This window comes from Syngnathus leptorhynchus, chromosome 6 (genome assembly GCF_054491065.1).
Source record: "Syngnathus leptorhynchus isolate UIUO chromosome 6, UIUO_Slep, whole genome shotgun sequence".
Classification (NCBI taxonomy): Eukaryota; Metazoa; Chordata; class Actinopteri; order Syngnathiformes; family Syngnathidae; genus Syngnathus; species Syngnathus leptorhynchus.
The window spans coordinates 8737501-8757118 of NC_141200.1; the positions used below are offsets into that span (position 1 = coordinate 8737501).

Below are 19618 nucleotides of genomic sequence, written 5' to 3' on the forward strand. Positions count from 1 at the left end.
AATGTCTCACTGGGTCTATTTCCTGAGCTCCCCAGAACAAGATGGTGATGGACCTTATCCCTCGTGTCACTCAACCTTAATGACAACCAGACAGATTTGTCTCTCACTCTTGCTCAAACCAATCTTTCTGCCCACAACACCCCAAAATGTTCTCCTCTATGATGACCTGACAGTATGTTTTCCCTGCAATCCATCTGTCCTATGGATAAAGACGTTAGCAGTGATGGATGTAGCGCCATGTTTTGAGCAGCAGGGTGCTGTCAGTGCAGGGCTTTCTTAGGGAATGGCTAAGGGGTTTCACGGATTAGTGTGTGGAGTGATTGCTTCAGTACACACATTGCAGTCCCTCTATGATGTGGAGACACAGTTGACCAGGAATTGTACAAAAAAAAAAAAAAACAGCCGATAGGAAAGGATTTGTAGGCTGTTTATCAGGCAAGGTGAGTTGTATAAAGCGTGACATGTATTGTGTGGTGTGTGTGTGTGTGTGTGTGTGTGTGTGTACTGTACAATGGGCCAGGACTATTAGTATTAGAATGCTCTTGTCTTTCTGCCACTCAAGCTTGGTCGAAGCCGTGATCGAAAACAGGAGTTATTTTCTTTTCTGCCCCGGCATTCATTACTCCATGGGGCTGATTTGTTCTGCTTTTTCAAGGAGCAAAAGTAAAAACTGTACATATGCTTGCAAGCTATGAATGGCAAATGTAGATATAGGCAAATAACGTTTGAGAAAGCCTGCACAATGACCAACCTAGTTACCATTGTTTGAGATGAAATAGAACATGTATTGCTGTCTGCTTTTAGCCAATGTAAATCACCGAGCTGTGTAGTGTAGTTGTTTTATACTTGAGTTTTGACTTAAACTTGTTTTGAAAGCTGTCATGTCGAATTTGCTTTGCTGAAAGTCACATTTATCGAAAAGCTTTTTATCTAATGATATATAGAAGTCTTCTGTCTTGCACAATCTCCTTCAATCATGTTTAAATGAGGGGGGAAAAAAAACCAAAGGGATACTCGGCAGATAAATTGTGGTACCTCTGTAGGTTGGCTTTCTGAGATTCATTTCAGAGGGTTTTCAATTGTCAGAATGCCCCCAAAAGTCTTGATTCTGGAGCTATCGATGATTCAAAACGTGACAATAATGATGTATCAAAGCAGAAATCGTTTTTTATTATAGACAGTTATAATAAATTTTCAAGGTAAGGAAAAAGAATGGATTTAAAGCTAAATGTCAAGAAGCAACATCATACATCCACTCAGGGCCAATTGTAGGATCAGAGGTCTAAGGAAGTTAGCAAATACAAACTCATGAGCGAATACTTGTTATTCTCTGCACTGTACAATATGGCCTTTAAAGTTTTATGCAGTTGCAAATTATCACATGAGCAACTTGTTTTCTGTACCTCACAAATTTGTTTATTTGCTGCTTCCACATTCCATTACCATCTCTTACATACAATTGGTACGAGCAGAAGGGCTGTTTTTTGTACAAAACCACCGCAAGCCGGGTAGGGGTCGTCCTCGCTGTGCCTAATCTAATGGCTATCCCTTTCTGATACGAAGACAAACAGCTCTCTTCTTCTTCTTCCTACTTCTGCTGATGTAGATTGCTTTGTTTAAAGATGTTAGTGCTTCACTTTATGTGGTTGATATACAATCTGGTTGTAAAAGTAAACTCTTTCTAATTCAGTGGTCGGAGCTTAAAGAGCCCTATTACTTTAATATTTTATAAGATACACTTTTGTGCCTTGTATGCACTTAAGATTCCAAGGCATTTTAGTGAGTGAAGAACTATTAATTTTTTAACCATTTGATTCAGATACATTTCTTTGCCAATGAAATGAAAAGCATGTTGAAACGAATGATGTTGCTTCTCACCTACTTTTACAGTGATTTCAGTAAAATGACCCCACAAGGCCATACAAGACATATTGATTTTCCTAACAGTTTAGATATACTGAAAAGAAACAAGGTGTAGGCACTGTTCACCAAAAAACATCAAGGTCTTTTTAATTCAACTTCCAAATATTCCCAATGTGGATAAATTCATTCTCCCAGCTTCACCTGTTCTGTCCTGCCTTGATCCACTGGCAGATGGTATGAGAGACACTGAACTAGAGGAGAGGAATGGTGTGGAACACATTGCTGAAGTCCGTAAAAGGTCCCTGATTATTCAGGGAGTTCCAGGTTGACATGCGCTCCCATGTTGACTGCATCATCTACCGACCTATTTGCTCAGTAGGAAAACTGCAGGGGTTGCAGCAGGGTTCCTGTGATGCTCTTCAGGTGGTCCATCATGAAGCGTTCAAAGGACTTTGTGACAACAGATGTCATAGTGACAAGCCTGTAGTCATTAGGTTCCAAAATTGCAGGTTTGGACTGGAATAATGGCGGAGCATTTCAAGCAAGAGGGGACTTCACACAGTTGCAATGATTTATCGGCTATATAATGGTGCCTTTTTTGCAGTGCATATTTATTTGAGCATCATTATATGTGCTGTCTTTATGTTGCTTGACCATTTATATTTTATATATTTTGTTTATACCCAGACACTATTCACATGTGTGATGCTGTCCAAAGCCAATACAACGATTTGGAAGAAAGTATAAGAAGAAAGTTACCACTTTGTACAAATTGGCATCAGGTGGAAAACCATGGTAAACAACCCATTTGAAGAGTCTAAGACAGCTGTCAGAGCAGATGAGAAGGTTCAATGTATTTTTTGTGCGGAAAACTTTGTGAACAAACTTACCAAGGCTACATTTAATGCAAGCCACTCGCAAAGGATAAAGTTCAGAGCCAGGGCTGAAATATTATGGGACAACATTTTACATACTGACGATGCAGGGTTTAACCTTTGCCAAAAAGATGGAATCTGTAATGCTTCGAAGAAAACGTATTTGCTCATGATGCCAAACAAACAAAGCTCATTTGCGAAACAGATTATCATGGCTTGCTTGGAATCTTCTCAGACGTCCTTATTAATCTTTATTGATCAAACAAATAATGGAAACATAAGCAACTCATAAAGCAACAGATATATAATTTGCAATTAGAAAAAAAACTGCAACAGAAACGAATAGGATGATTGGCTATCATGCAGAAAAGTCATGACCCAAAGCACACAGCCAAATATTTCAACAAGGAAAGAAGTTGAATCTTGGTACAAGAAGGCACGCTCAGTTTGATCATCATCAAAATTCATCTTTTCTTCTCCATTTTTTTTTTTACTTCACAGCAAAAATAAAGCTTGGCCTGACTGTTCCAATCCTTTTGTTGTAGAGTGTATGGTACTCCTTGAAAGAACATTGTGTTTCTTTCCTCTGGGTATTAACTGACTGAACGGTTTAAGTGCTTTAAACGAGCATTGGATAAATAAAGCAAAAGATAAAGACAAAATCAATGTTTGTCTCTCCCTAGACAAATGGATGGTTTCAGTTGGGTGTAGCTTTAAGAAGGTAATCTGTGAAACAACAATACAGTGAGCTGACTAGAGATGCATTTATCTTGACTTTACTTGTGCTGTTGTTAAGTAGGATCTTTCGTGTTTGAAAGCTTACACTCTAAGCTCTGACGCTATAATGGTGCTGATATATACACACACACACGCATATGGTTTCTGTGTGTCCGTATCTATTTCAGTTCAGATTGTACTCATTAAAATTTGCTGGCAGACTGCTTGGCTATTTAAGTGATTGAATTCTTCTCTCGCCAAGCATGATCAGTGGGGAGCATTTTGATTGACAGTGTAAAATGAATTTGAACGCGTATATGAAATTAGCGATGAAGGACACGAGTGTTTACGCTATGTGTCAATTCATTCATATTTGATTGATGAACTGAAAGCAAGAAATGAAGGATAGAGTATATAATGTCGGTACAATGACAAACTCAAAATTGGTGTCAGAATTGTTTAAAAAAAAAAGTTATTTTTATCTGTCAATATGCTAATTACCAAGCTCCGTTCAGATCAGTGTAGAACACCAAGGTCAAAGACAGCCATCGGCCACCCTTTGGAATATTCAAGAACAATTATTCATTATGTTCATGTGCTACCTGATAAAGCAAAAAAAATAAAAAAGCCTCAAAAGCGGTGTTAACTGATTAATTGTTTATGAGCCCAGGTCATGTACTTTGTTGAATTTCTCTGCCTTTCCTTTCGATGGTAACCACAATTTGGTAATTAATATCATAAAAAAAAAAAAAATGAATAATGAAAGCTCACATATTTGACCGGAATATCCATTCCGGGTGTGCCTAATAACAAGTCCAGTTAGGGTGTTACTCTGCTTCTTGCCAAAGGTACTGTTAACCAAACAAAAATAGTAAAAGCTAAGAGTACATTACTTGACAAAAACACTCTGAGCAGTACCAGTGAGACATTTGCTCAATGGAATGTTGAGAGCACACAAACACTGAGAATTCACCGTGGTGATTAAAACTTAAGTGGTACTTTTGCTTCAGAACTCTTGGCTCTCTGAACTTTATGGTCTTCAGGAATCAAGAGGTGCAGGTTATTCTTGATTCTTCTTCTGCTGTAGCTCTGTGTGACTATTTAATTTCAAATTGTTTTTATCTAATTTGTTCATGTTTTAAATGTAATCCTTAACCTGAAAATCATACCACTTGGTTTTGATTTGCATTATTTTTGCCATTGATCAAAGAAGTCACCAATCTGCAACATCATATTTGTTGAACATTTTTTCTGTCTTTTTTTGGGAGGGGGTAGGTAACCAGGCAGCTTTTTTTTGCCCCAGAGTTTAAAATATTCATGTTATAAACAGAAACACAATTGCATGCCCTGTGGTAGCTCATTTATTTCATAAATGCGACACTGATAAAAAAAAAAAAAATCCTAATCCCCTGCATGATTTGCAAGTTTGCCACATTTGATCACTAATTACAGGATAAACACTAAGCCAAAATACACAATCTAAAATAAGCATTTGTAAACAGCGTACATTGCTGATGAAGGTGGCAGGATTATCACATTTTACTCATGCAGCAGTCTCTTTGTTTGTAGATAAGACTAATTATATTTTAGTCTCAATCTGGAAGTTTTGTACTCATGACTACAAAATTGAGGGGTGCAGGCAATCCCTTATCTTCATGTAACTTCGACAAACACTTTGGACTTTTTCTTGAAGCTATAATCATATTTTTAGCCCACAAATATTTGATTTAGAGTCACCATTATATCTTACAGTATATAAGAATAATTATTTGTTTTCCTCTGGTTCAAATATAATATGATGCTGGTCAGTAAAGATTTGCATTTAAACATTACGCAGAATTTTCAATATGAGAATCTGCAGCAGAAAACTCTGATCTTAAAATAGTTTACACACACACACACACACACACACACACACACACACACACACACACACACACACACACACACACACACACACACACACACTCACCACTGATGGTATAAAATCTGCTATTTCTTGTATATTTTTCTTATACTTACAATACAACACACTACAATACAATTTTTCTATTTAGTGCATCATTTAAAGAAAATACCAAGTCAAAATTAATCATTTATCCATTTGTCAGTTTTTGCATCTAGCTAGATTCTTACTTATGGTGTTTTTTGTTTGTCTCTACAGTTTGAAGCCTATGTATACGAAGGCTCGACCGGTGTGGCTGTCAACCTGACAATAGATGATAGAGATGACCCAGCGACTGGCGCATGGAGAGCTGTCTACTCGATAATAAACGGAGATCCAACACGGAGATTCGAGATCCAGACCAACCCAGACAATAATGAGGGAATGCTTTCAGTTGTCAAGGTATATCAATGCGATATTTGTCTTTTACCATCTCAATGTCCATGCTTTAACAATTTCTTTCCTTAAAGCCTCTAGATTACGAAGGTGCAGCATTCCACAAGATCTTCATTAAAGTAGAGAATGAGGACCCTCTGGTTTCTGATGCTGGTTATGGCCCCAGCTCCACAGCAACTGTCCAAGTCAAAGTTCTAGACATTAATGAAGGACCCGTCTTTTTCCCTGACCCACTCGTTGTCACCAGGATGGAAAACATTCCAGTGGAAAGCTTTGTAGCCTCTCTCAATGCCACTGACCCAGATACATTACAACTACAGAGTGTCAGGTAAGTTATTCCAGTTATAGTTCTGATACTAAAGAGCAAAGCCATCACTGTTTTTCATCATTGTATACATACAAAAGGTTGCAAAGTAATCCTGAGTTTATTATTCTGACTACTTAAGCATAGTGGTTATTGATTTTTAAACCAATAATACTGCGGTATTTGAATGCAAATCAATGATTCCCCTTAGACGGCTAGACCATCCTTTGACTTTTTTTTTTCTTCATGTGTTCTCTTTTTAGCTGCTTTAGATACACTTAACTTTACACTGGTACAGACAAAAAAAAGTTATCTCAAGTCTACTAGTGAAGCAGCACAATGCAAAGTACTCTTCAGTGGTTTCATTGGCTTTCTGGCCTAATATCTGTTTAATGTGGTCCTCTTTTTCCACCTTGTAGTTACATTACATTTACAAATAGACTTAACTAAACACAGGGGGATGATAATGACCTGAGGAAATAAAACCACTCAATTGTGACTTTACTGCTCAAATAATTGAGGTGAGCGCTGTAAAATGTAGACATTGTCAGTATCAAGTCCTACATAATGTGGAGGAAGAATGTTGTCGATAGGACAGTATACATTTTTTGTTGTCACAGAGCAGTTTGTTTTATTTTGATTTAAAATTGTGCCCCTTAATAGCATATTTCCCAATGTAGTTTTTTTTCTACCTGTGTATGGAGATGGGGTGGAAAGAAGATTTAATAATCCTGTACTGTACAGAGTTTTCTATTTTTTTCAAACAATAAATTTTCACAAACGTTTTCATTCAGTGCTCATGGAGTTTAGTTACTCAGCTACACATGGGGTAAAAGACTACCAACTGGCCAGAGCTAAAAAGGTGTGTCGCTCTTTAACATATGGATGAACAAAACAATGCAGAGCAAGGAGATACGATTGTCACAAAATTGTCGGAAAAGATGCTGTCTCCCGAATGGCATTAGGTCAGCACAAATACTACCCAGTAGATACACTTAGAATTAAAAGACTGTTGATGTGCCTCTAGGTGCCTGTGTTTTGTTGCACAGACTGCCTGATTTTTTGTGACATCAGGGTTAATAGATTAGTTTACATTTCAGTAGGAATTTGGGAAACCCTTACTTTGATCTGAAAATGTTCAGTTCCACTTGCCTGTTGTCTTTTTATGCCACTTAGCTAGAGCTTAGGTGTTATCCAAAAATGTGAAAACAACTTGAATTGTCACATCTGGCATGTAGCGGAAATTTTCGCGTAGCCGGCTCCTTGTTTAACAAGGTTGTAGGTTTGTTGGATGAGGATCAGCAGTGTTATCCCTTGCATTATAATGACAAGGGCAAGTCAAACGCTAAACTTCCTGCTCCTGATTTCCATCCAAAAGTTATAACTGCTGCTAGACACTGAGTAAATGTCAGTGGCATGGTGTGATTGAACACCAGCAAGGCAAAACATCATTTCCATATGAATCAGTCAGGCTTCTGGAGGAGTTTATGCACACTGGCATCTTCATATTTGAACCATCATACTTTGCTCCCTCATCTATGGAACACACTTCTTCATTTCAATTCTGAGCAACTTGCTCCTTTTTATTTTTTAAATCACTCCACTCATTGACATTTTGCTTGTACCAGAGATTTTGGCATGCCAGAGCTGTGACCTGTCGACAGTTTGAGGACACTGAAAAAGACAGACATGAGAATGGTTGCAAGACGGGGGTGCGTGCGCAGAATCAAACAAGAAAACAGTGGAGTCAGTTTGCTTTTAACTGTGCTGCTGTGTCTGCCTCTGCATAAATGTGCAGGTGCGGGGGGGGGGGGGGGCGTTTGCGTGTGTGTATTCGCACGTGTGCGTGCGCCTGTGTTGTTTGTGCGTTCGTGCCCTGGGATCTGCAGGTTAAATGCATTTGACACGGAACACAATCCGTCTGAGCCATAGATCTCAGTCGATGTCATTCATAGGCAAAGCACGCACATCTGGGATGTTCGCGTGTATATATTCCATATAGAGTATTTTATTTAAATTAGCAAACACTGGGCTTGTTTACTCTGAAAGATGATCCTTTAACCCACGTGCCTATTCAATAGCTTAAATGGCACTTTGATTATTATGATTATGATTATTATTATCATTATTACCAGCTTAATTATCAATTTTTAAAATCACATCACTTGCAACGGCACAAGTGTGTCTCACACGGACATAAACGCGTTGGGGTGAAAGACGGTCTCCAAGTACATAGCAGTGATTACTCTGGCATATTTTACATCAACTGTCTGCGATGAGCTGCTCCTTATGAATGTGTCTGGTCTGTTTAGATCTCCTGCATTGACTCCAGCAAGTCCATTTCTGCTTCCACCCTACTGTATAAAGGACTGCGCCTCACACACCGATTTGAAAATAAATGAGTGGAGCCGCTTTGATGGGCTGTGAAGTCGGCTGTGTTCATGCCCGCAATTTCGCCATGCCCATTTCTAACTGTTCTCAACTGCGAAAATACCAAATGTAGTCTCGTCTGCCCATTCCAAAATTGATGTCACGGCATAAATATAAATTTCTCAGCCATATGTAGTTCCTCCTAGTTCCTTCTACTCCTTTTGAGTGTAATTGTATTTTTTTTTTGTGGCTTTACAGTGTGTGTGTGTGTGTGTGTGTGTGTGTGTGTGTGTGTGTGTGTGTGTGTGTGTGTGTGTGTGTGTGTGTGTGTGTGTGTTGGGTGGGTGTGTGGGTGGGTGGGTGGGTGTGCGCGTGTGTGCATGTGCGTGCGTGCGTGTGCATGTGTGCGCGTGTGTGGGTGGGTGGGTGCGTGTGTGTGTCTGATTAGGAAAGTTCAAGAAATTAAATAGAATTTATCGTATTTTTAATTATGAATCACAAATGTCTCATATATAACACGGCTTTAATCCTAGTTTTCGCCATTACAGAAAATTGCATTATCTGGCAATAATGAATATTCTTTCATGTGTAATTACAACGTGTTCCTTTCACAGAAAATGATTCGATGATGAAAATGATGATTTCAGTTCTTGAACACATTCACTAATGATGTGAGTTTTGAAAAATGTTTTGTGTTACTATTTTTATTTTGTCTGTCACTATACAGACACTAATTCCGCAAGTATCATCTCCCTCTAATTAATTCCACCAGGAATGTGCATTGGTGTGCTGGACTAAAATGTCGTATTTTTGGAGACCTGTGCAAACCATTGCACTGTAGCACTTTTTAAAAAGGGTGTTTTGTGTCGTCATGCATGTGAACACAGCCAACATGTTTCGCCACCAAACAGTGCCTCTTCTTATTCTGCTAAAACGCCACCTGCGAGAGCTGTGCAGATAATAGTACTTCACACATAAGTTGCTCCTGAGTAGAAGTCGCACCCCCAGCCAAACTATGAAAAAAACTGTGACACAGTCCAGAAAATACGGTAATATTATTTAATCTAGTAATACATAATTGACCTCATTTCAACTTTTATCTGCTCTGAAGCATTTGTCCCGGTAACCCAATTATGGCTTCTTTTTGGTGTTCTCTATCTCTAGTTGTTTATGTTGTTTTCCTAACCTTGCTTTGAAAAATGAGAACATCTCAAGAATCCAGGTCATACATTATTCAGCAGCTCCCCTTCCATTTTCAGTTTTCACTGTGGCCATATGCAAAGTAAAAGACACGGGATTTAAAAGAAGAGAGCAGTGGAATCATAGATGTAAGACTTGAAGACTCGCAGGTAGCTTCAAAGAGCCGGGGGTGAGGTAAGAGAATAGGACAGGCACTGATTCACTGCGCTGCAAGGACAAGGCTTGTTGTGTGATACATCAACATTATGAATTACTGGCCAAAGGCTGACCTAGAATGGTCAGACAGTATTTACCTGTTCTGTCTCAACTGTCTTAACTGTTACAAAGTTAATGACAAAGATCTTGTGGTGGGCTGACTGAATGGGATGGGATGCATGGTTCTATGTTTAACTTTTTCAGTTGGTGGCCCAATGCAAATTGTGATGGCCGCTGGCATTGGGCCTATTCTTCTCATGTCACGGTTGTTTCTATATTTACCTCTGTGTCCGGACTAGATAATAATGAATTTTAAAATCTAAACAAATAAAATGAAACAAAAATAATCTAATTTCCATAAATTGTCCCATCCAAGAGAGAGAGAGAGAGAGCGAGCGAGTGAAGCAGTTGCTAGTTTAGGGTCACACCAAAACTGGCTCCACAGTATTAACAACAATGTCTTAGCTCATATACTTATGCTGTTGTATTGAGGCAGCTTCCCACCCTCATCTTCTACGGTACATAAATGCAACTCAAATAGAAATTGATCACATCGGTAAGTTTTTAATATTTATTTTATTTTATTGATTCCAGTCCAGTCAGTAAATATCCCGATCACTAGTGGGGGACTGTAAGGTGTGAATAATTCCTTTTGTTTGGCAATTTTTTTAAGTGACTAATTGTATGCATATGATGAATTATAACTATAATTATGTTATGATGGAAACTTGATGCTCTGTATTTTTAGAAAACATTTTGAATAAATGAATGTTGCCAGATGCTCTCAAAGAACGTAATTTGTAAATGTCAGCCATCCATCTTGATCACTCAAATGTATCATTTTCTTCACTGGGATAAACACCACTGAATGCAGAGCAATCAATTAAAATCACACTGCTTCGTATTCAAAACAACATGCTCCTTGCATACAAATCGGGAACCCACTGAATTTGGTACCGTGAGAAACATCTAAATGGCAACAATGAGTTGGATGTCAACTTTTTGGGTGCAGCACTAAAACAAAGCTGGGTAAGGCTCAGAAGGTAGCACTTTAGAAGCAGCTTTCAAATTACAGGCTGGGGGAGTAGAAGAAAATAATTTTTTTAACAACCTCAATTCAAGTGTCATGCCCCCTTGTCTTCCCTTCCTTCTTGATCCGTCTCATCATCACTCTCCCTGCTTCTTCTCCATCACTTTTCTCTTCCTCACGCTTTGCCTGCTGTGAATTTAAATGAAGTGCTCAGTGGTTGTGGCCAAACATAAGTCAGCACAACCCTTATAACTTTTGCTTACACACACTCTGCAGCTCTCAAATGGAAAGTGTTTATTACCATCGGCCATGGGCCATCTCTCTGTCTCTCTCTCTCTCTCTCTCTCTCTCTCTCTCTCTCTCTCTCTCTCTCTCTCTCTCTCTCTCTCTCTCTCTCTCTCTCTCTCTCTCTCTCTCTCTCTCTCTCTCTCTTTCTCTCTCTTTCTCTCTAATTACAGAAATCTAAAATCTGTCTCTTGCGCACTCTGAAGAAGGTTTTCAATCATGGCAACATTTTGCTCTCAGGGAAAAAGTTAGATAGTTATCCAAGCATGATTTATGCCTGGCCATTGCCACAGGAATTTTGGACACATAGAGATATCTTATCTTATGATATACATACTACTGTGACTGTTAATGTCCGTACGACTGTAATCGGAAGTTTTCACCCGTGTACCTAAGGTATGCCGTTCTACGAGATCCAGCAGGCTGGCTGACTGTGAACCAACTGAGAGGAACTGTCAACACATTGGCCTCTCTGGACCGTGAATCTCCTTATGTTCATGACAATAAATACACCGCTGTGTTCATCGCCATCGACAACGGTAAGACAAAACTTCAATGACAGGAGTCTGGACAATGTCATATTTAATCACATGAGCACAGCTGGACTTTTGCAGTGACAGCTTGTCTTTGTAATCACCTTAAAATTCACATTTTAAATCAAATGTTTTGGAGGAAATATGTCCATCTTTACAATGCTACATTTTAACAACTCACAGTAATGTTTGATAATTACTGAACAGTGATATGAAACAAATTAATCATTTAGAAAACCTGTGAGACTGACGAATGTGGAAAGAAAAACGTCCCAGTGCTGTCATCGTTCATGGAATGATCGTGTCCAATCAAAAGGCTTGGTGTAAACTAACTACTGTGTACATATTGTTGAAACAATGGGAAGGCATTATTTGGCTCTGCCTCTGTGGCAGAATTTGTTCAAAAGTTGGAAGTGCCAGTGTAACTGTTGAAAATCTCCCCAAGGCACAAGTGAAGGAAGCCTTGAAAGTCCAACACCACCTTTGTCGTATTAAATCTTGGTCCATGTGTAGCCTGAACTCTCATTTGTTGAGTGAAATGAAGCAAGGTGAGAAGATAGAGAGGCTCTTTTGAAGAAGAGGTATACGTAGGAAGAAATTGGGAGCCGCATTGTCGGTTAATCTGTTTCCATTATAAACATCTGAAAAAGACTGGTCTTTACGCACGAAAATCGAATCGCAAGTCAAATGTCAGCACTGGATAAAATCCAATACATAACCCACATCACATCTCTATGGTGGCGTATTGGGTTGGCGCTGTTGCTTGATGTACGCTATTTCGTTGGCTTAAGCGTGGGTTGATTGCTCATGCCCAGAGAGTGAGGCACAGGGATGACGTGCTAAATGTTCACATCATATCAAGAAACCGAGTCTATGCGGTCGGTGTGCATGTGTGCCAATAGATAATTGTTTGTGTGCTTTTGTGACTTTAGCAGGCCTACACTTTGCATAGTACAATAACATTTTCTGAATATTTGGCAGGCAACCCAATAATAATTGGTGTCAGTTAAATTAGTTGTTTTGAAATCCACGACCGCTTACAGGACCTCTAAGGCACTTTAAGCAGGAACAGAAATTCATAATACAAAGTTTCATTAAGTGTATAGTTACTTATTACCAGAATTATTTCCTTAAATTGTAGCTTGTGAGAGGCTGCTTGTTAGGGAGTTGTGTGCCGTCATTAAAATCAGTTCACCGGAACTGGACCCTATATAACACAAGGAAGTGAACCCAAGAGAAAACAGTCGTTAATTACTTGCACTAATGCTACCGCTGTGACTAAGGTAATGATCTGGAGAAGTGGTTGAAAAACAATAGTACGGGAGATAACCACGTGAATGCATGCAAGTGATGTGGATGACGATAAGTCTTACACATTTGTACATTGGCGTGGCAGGATGACTTTGTTGATGTTTATGTTATGTGAATGATCTTCTGAGGCAAGTCAGAGTACGTTGACGACAGAGTTGTCCTTTTTTTTTTTAAACCTTTCCATCTTAAAACGCACCACTGGTCAAAATATAACAAAAATCAACCCCTCATACAAAATTGCACACCACTGAGAAAGGGTTTGAAGATCACTTTAGGAGCAACTTTGGCACCCTAAAGTGGAATTCATCCGTTTTCTCTGTTTCCCTGCCATTGGTTAGACCAAACAAAGTGGCTTTGGGGAAAAGTAGAAGGCCTGATGCTACTAAATATTCCTTATTGGTCCTTTGACCAGCTGCTGAAGCCTCTGAGTGGATACATGCAACAAATGATGGAGGAATATGCTTCCAAGAGAGATGAAAACAATCAGATATACAGTACAAAGATAAAAAGTGATATGGGGTGGAAACAGGAGAGGATCAGAGGATTTAAGGAAGTCGTGAGTTAATGACACTGTTGATGTCGAGGTCAGAGGTCATCTCAACTGGAAACGTCCTCACAATGAGTGTGAAGTTTGTAGGTTTCACTCTATTGCCAGAGTTTACACCTACATGCACAGTAGGAGTGGCTGAGATGCTGTGGCTTTTGTTCATCTTTGATGTGTGAAATTGTCTTTTTGCCCATGTTGCGCATGAGTTTGCGAGCACATGCTCTCATGCATCACAACACTGTTTACACCTGCATAGCGGGAGAAAGAGGGAGAGATTGTCAATGTGTTTATTATTGTGGTTGTAATTTATATTGGTTTGCGATTGCTATGTCTTATACTTTTGGTTTTCTTTGATTTCATTCAACTTCAAGAAGAAAAATCTGTTATTGAAATGCAGCGCAGTTTTACAAACTCCTTCCACAATACAAAATGTGTTCTTAATGGTCTCTCTTTTTAAGTTGATAGATATGTATTGGATGTGTTTTGGATGAATGGACTCATGTTCATTTTCCACCCACCATAGGTACTTTACATACGCTCTCTGTAATGTAATGAGTTTCTGTTTTTGAGTTAATGGATTAAAAATCTGTAGTCTACTTTGCACCAAGAAGACCCGCAGCGCTTGTAAGAGTGCTTGCAGTGAGCTTGATGGGCTGTTTATATAAACTCTGAGCAGAAGTTGCTGGTTTTAAATCTCTAGCTTATTCTCTACCACTTTCTGCTTTCCTCTTGGAACAACAGCTGTTCTTGCTTTGTACCCCCCTCTGTCTTCACTCAGGTCTTTTGTATTCAAGGTCTGTGTGCATAAGACGATTACAATTCACTGACTGTATTCTGTGTTCATCTCACTTTTCAATGACTTGGTCATTGTATGCGCAGAAGTTCTACCATCCAGCATTTTCTCTGTTTTAGTTCAAAGGTTCTGCTTCTGATTTAAATGTTGAACCGCCTCTCAGTGTGTGCCATTTGTCACTGGAAGGCAGAAAATATATTATGCAAACTATAGTTGACAGCCAATGTGTTTCCACGCACAAGCACACACAATTATTGGTGTCTGGTTTGACTGCCACCAAACCTGCCATTATCCTGTGAAAAGTTCTTGCATGAAAGATTCAAGCAGTGTTTGCTTTGAACATGTGGGTGCAGGTGATCCTGTTCTTTTTGACATAATATTAAAATTTTTGTTTTACTCGAGCTTTTTTTCCTCTGCTCTTCACTCTTGTTAATTGGGAATTAAAAGTTTTTGGAACTTGATGTACTTGATTGATTGCAGGATGAATGAAGTAAACAAGACTAACTAACTTTGGCTGTCACCACCCACATTAACTAATGTAGTGAATGCGAGAGCTGCAAAACTAGAAAAAACTTTTATGAAAATTAATAATAAAACATCATACTATACCATTTAAAAGGTAGATGATAGATGCACCTAGTACATGCTTAATTAAAGTGATTGAATCTTGAATCATTGCTGCAAACTGGATTCATTTTGGACAACGGCTGTTGACGTAAAATGTCACTTTCCCTCGTTCACTATTAGCTGGCTGAACACCTGGCCAAAAGGATTTTTAAATTCATGGGGTTTACAGCCATGACCGTTAGGGGTACATGCTTGTCCCTCATTTTGAAGTAGCTTGCTCGTGTTCCTTATTAGTGTCATTTTTTTATATGTAGTTGTATGAATACATTTGCATTCCAGAAATTGTAGTCACTCATCTACATTTTTATACTGCTTCTATTCCTTGGTGACTCAAGATTATTATTGTCACAATTCAGTTGATGCTGTCATTTTTCACCAGTAATAAGCAGAATGACTTCAAGTCAAGTTTATTTACAGTATATCGCCCTAAATCACAAGCAAGTCTCAAAGGGCTTCACATGTACAAAAATTGATCATAAACTCCCAGGAGGGCAAGGAAAAACTAAAAAAAAAAAAAAAAAAAAAAAAACAACTGGGGGAAAAACGAGAAACCTTGAGAAGAGACCACAGATGGTAGGATCCCCCTTCCAGGATGACCAGGCTGCAATGGATGCAGAGAGGGCACATAGAACACAGAATATAAAACAATCCAAAGAAAAAGTGGATGTCTAATTCAAAGTGAAGAGCTGCAGGAGGTGCCCTCAATTTTCCTGGCAATGTCTTTGAGTGTGGTAATCTGCCGCAGTTCTCTCATCCCGATTGGTCCACGAGAAATCCAGACAGCCATTATCAGTTTGGGTGTCACCTAACCACCTCCCCAGCCGGGGAGGGGGGGCGAAAACACAAACTCCAGCCGAATCGGCCACCACAGGTTAATTAGAGGCCATGTCATAAAAAAGTGTCTTTAATCGTGTCTTAAATGTTTCTACTGAGATAGCAGTTCGAATATCTGTTGGTAGGACATTCCAAAGCTCTGGAGCCCAAATAGAAAATGCTCTAGACCCTGCAGACATTTTCTTGGCCCTCGGTGTCACTAAAAGACTAGCGTTTTGTGAACGAAGGTTACGAGACGGAACGTGAGGAACATCTAGGTCGACGAGATACAAAGGCGCTAAGCCATGTAGTGATTTATAGGTTAACAGAAGAACCTTGAAGTCACATCTTAAATGGACCGGGAGCCAATGTAAGTTGGCTAATATTGGGGTAATGTGATAACATTTTCTCGTCCGTGTGAGCAGTCTCGTCGCAGCATTTTGTACTAACTGTAGACTTTTAATACTGGATTTAGGAACACCAGAGAATAATCCGTTACAGTAGTCAAGGCACAACGTAATAAACGCATGAATAATCGTTTCCGCATCACAAGTTGAAAGAATCGAACTAATCTTAGCAATATTACGGAGGTGAAAAAAATGCAATTCTAGTTATGTTCATAATGTGTTTTTGAAAGAAGAGCGTGTGGTCAAATATAACCCCAAGATTAGTTACAGTATCACTATGAGTGATAGTACATTTATCCATATTTATAGTGGTTTCCTTAAATAAGTGATGATAATGAGCAGGACCAATTATCAACATCTCAGTTTTATCTGGGTTAAGACGTAGGAAATGGAGAGACATCCATTGTTTAATCTCTGCAAGGCACGCCTCTAGATTACAACAGTCCCGCGTATTTGTCATCGATAACGGTATATATATAATTAGGTGTCATCTGCGTAACATTGAAAACTAATGTTGTATTTACGTATTATGTCACCAAGCGGAATCATATAAATACTAAATTGTATTGGTCCAAGTACCGATCCCCGCGGGACACCACACGTAACATTGTTGAGCTCAGAGGTTGTGTCGCCATGGACCACTCGTTCGGTCCTGTCAGATAGATAGGAATTAAACCAGCAAAGTGCTGACCCTAAAATACCAATGCAGGTTTTAAGGCACTCAATGTCGAAGGCAGCACTAAGATCGAGTAATAATAATACCGATCATTGGTCACTTTGGTGCTGTCTCGGTGGAATGATTTGCTTTAAACCCAAACTGAAAAGATTCAAATCGATTAATGGCGACCATGTAACAAACTAAGTTTGTACTTGTCAAACTCAATTGGTGTTGGTTGAAAGGCATGAATTCTCTGAAGGCTTATTTGGATTTATGTGTGTGTCTGTGTCTCAATCACATTGAACCATAGAGAAAATCTTAGCCACTTACGCTTAAGTATTGAATTTGCATACAGTCCGCTCACTGGGATTGAACAGCGCAAAGAGGCCTCTGCATTCAGTCACCTCACCCTTCAACTTGATATAAAAGAAAGTGGTCAGGAGCACAGAGATGTTGAATCCTGATAGTTTTCGTAATATAACCTTCGGTCCTCATATGCATGGAAAACGTGTGTGGGCGTTATACCAGTCAGGCTCACATAATAGCTTCATTTTAACCTTTGAGAAAATTCTGAAAAAGATTGACAGTCATGTGGGTGCATAGACAAAGTTTAATGTGTCTTTCTGCATATGTCCATCGCCGAGTGTGATGTGAAATCTCTCACTGTGCTGCCTCATTGCAGTGCTAAGTGCTGAGAATGTGTGCCACTCCTGGTAATGGGCTGAGTAATTTTCCTGTTTCAGTTGCTGCCATGTCACCCACACCCAGTGGCAGCCTGGCAGGCTAAATGCAGATAAATGGACTAATGTTATCACTTTAACCTGCTGTGATCAACCCACATCAAACTCCATCAGCAAAATAATAAAGCATAACGACTCAAAGTGTCAGTCTAGTACATTCACATTCTCAAACCAAAGGAAGTGAATAGAAGCTGAAATTGACAGCTGTACTTTTTGCATTACAATCAGGTGTTTGCTCAAAAGTTTTTCGATTCACCGGGAACTGCTTGTAATCCATAAAACACACACACACACACACACACACACACACACACACACACACACACACACACACACACACACTGACTGTTTTATTCACTTAAATAGCTAGTAGCACAACTCTCCCAAGAATCTGATTCAAAGAGACAAAAGATTTCTTGTTCACGGCCAGTTCTAGATACAAATGTTTCCTGTTTTGGCATTAGATTCCCTTTGACTTCATCTCGTATATCTTGCTCTCGCCAATGCCTTCATGGAGTCAGACACAGAGGTGAAAGGTTTAACTACCTTTCTGAAATGTGTTCTTGACCAGCCAATCAATTATTACCCTGTGTAGCAGAAGGTAAGGGTGATGCCATCATAGGGGGGAAGAATCAAGGCATCTTGACCCAGGATAATGGCAGTCTAATGGGGCGCACTCTGGAAAGTGTAGATGCACTCAGCTCAATGTTGTTTTACTTCCCCTGTCTTGTTGTGTTGCCTCATTAACCCCAAATTCACACTGTTCTGTTTCGCACCACCTCTTCAAGTTTGGACTCCCACCTTCTCTGCTTTTCTATTTGCGTCCTTTATTCCTCAATCAATTCTAAACACCCCAAAGAAAATTTGCACATGGTTAACAGGCTCGTGTTATCCTTGTGAGTAAAGGGTAAACAGGGAGAAAAAATCTTCTGATACCATCATTTATATGAAGAAATCATAATCCTAATAAATTCACATACTAATACTGGCAATGCTCTAATTTAGGAAAATATCCATCCATCCATTTTCTGAACTGCTTTATCCTCACGAGGATCATGGGCGTGTTGGAGCCTATCCAAGCAGTCTTTGGGCAAAGAATTGGTTGCCAGCCAATCGCAGTCAGGAAAATACTGAAAAGATCATTTATCAGTACTCCTCAGCACATACTATATGGGCTAGTTACAAGTATCAAAAAACACTGACAGTGTCGAGGGAGAGACTAGATTGTGAACAATCTTAAATGATGAAATCAGGCAAAGGCTGTTGAAAAGGTTTGTCTGTCTATGTAGCCAGACACGTTCTCATTGCAATGACACAGATGATGTCAAATCTGCCTGAAGTTTAATTCCTAATGAATGATTTACACATCCTTGGTCTGTCTGCCTGTGCTAAATTGAAGCAAAGATGTGATACTCTTCCACTAATGACTTAGAGAACCACTATTCCAAAGTGTTAGCAAGTTATAGTTTGTCTCAGAGACATCGTCAAGGTTAACAATCCATTCTCATCTCCTGTTGTCATCTTGGGTTCTCTTTGAAAAATGTGAATGGTCAGCAACCATTTTCCACTAACTGTTGACTGAAAATGACATCGCAGGGTGACAGACGTAGTTTTGACCTATGCTAGGCAAAAATATGAATTCTAAAAATCCAAAAAGGATTTTGATGACATGGGAAAATAACCTTATATTGAATGATGGTGTGATTTTATTAGCTTTGCCATAACTTGCAGCAAGCGGGCTGATTGCATAGCAAATGTGAATGCTTGAAAACCTTCTGGTGAATAACTCACAATGTGCTCACTGTGAGGCTGGAGGGACCTCTGTTTTAATGGTGACACCAAGGCCGCTGGTGGAAAAGAAATGACTGACAAGTATGAAATAAATTTGCCAAGTTAGAGGGCACCAGCAGGCAGAATACTAACACCAAAGTAACGCTATTAATAAAAACGCCGTGAATCACTCGGCATGATAAACTGCCTCGGCTCTTCTGATGAAGCAAAATCACACG

At 39.3% G+C, this 19618-nt stretch overlaps 1 protein-coding gene across 1 annotated transcript in view; it reads left to right on the forward strand.

The window, feature by feature from the left end:
* Positions 1-19618, forward strand: part of cdh13 (cadherin 13, H-cadherin (heart)) — a 114860-nt gene that overhangs the window by 77123 nt on the left and 18119 nt on the right. The window contains exons 9-11 of the mRNA XM_085915046.1: positions 5620-5802; positions 5871-6124; positions 11577-11719. Coding sequence (XP_085771172.1) covers positions 5620-5802; positions 5871-6124; positions 11577-11719 — 580 coding nt within the window. The remainder of the gene's footprint in view (positions 1-5619; positions 5803-5870; positions 6125-11576; positions 11720-19618) is intronic.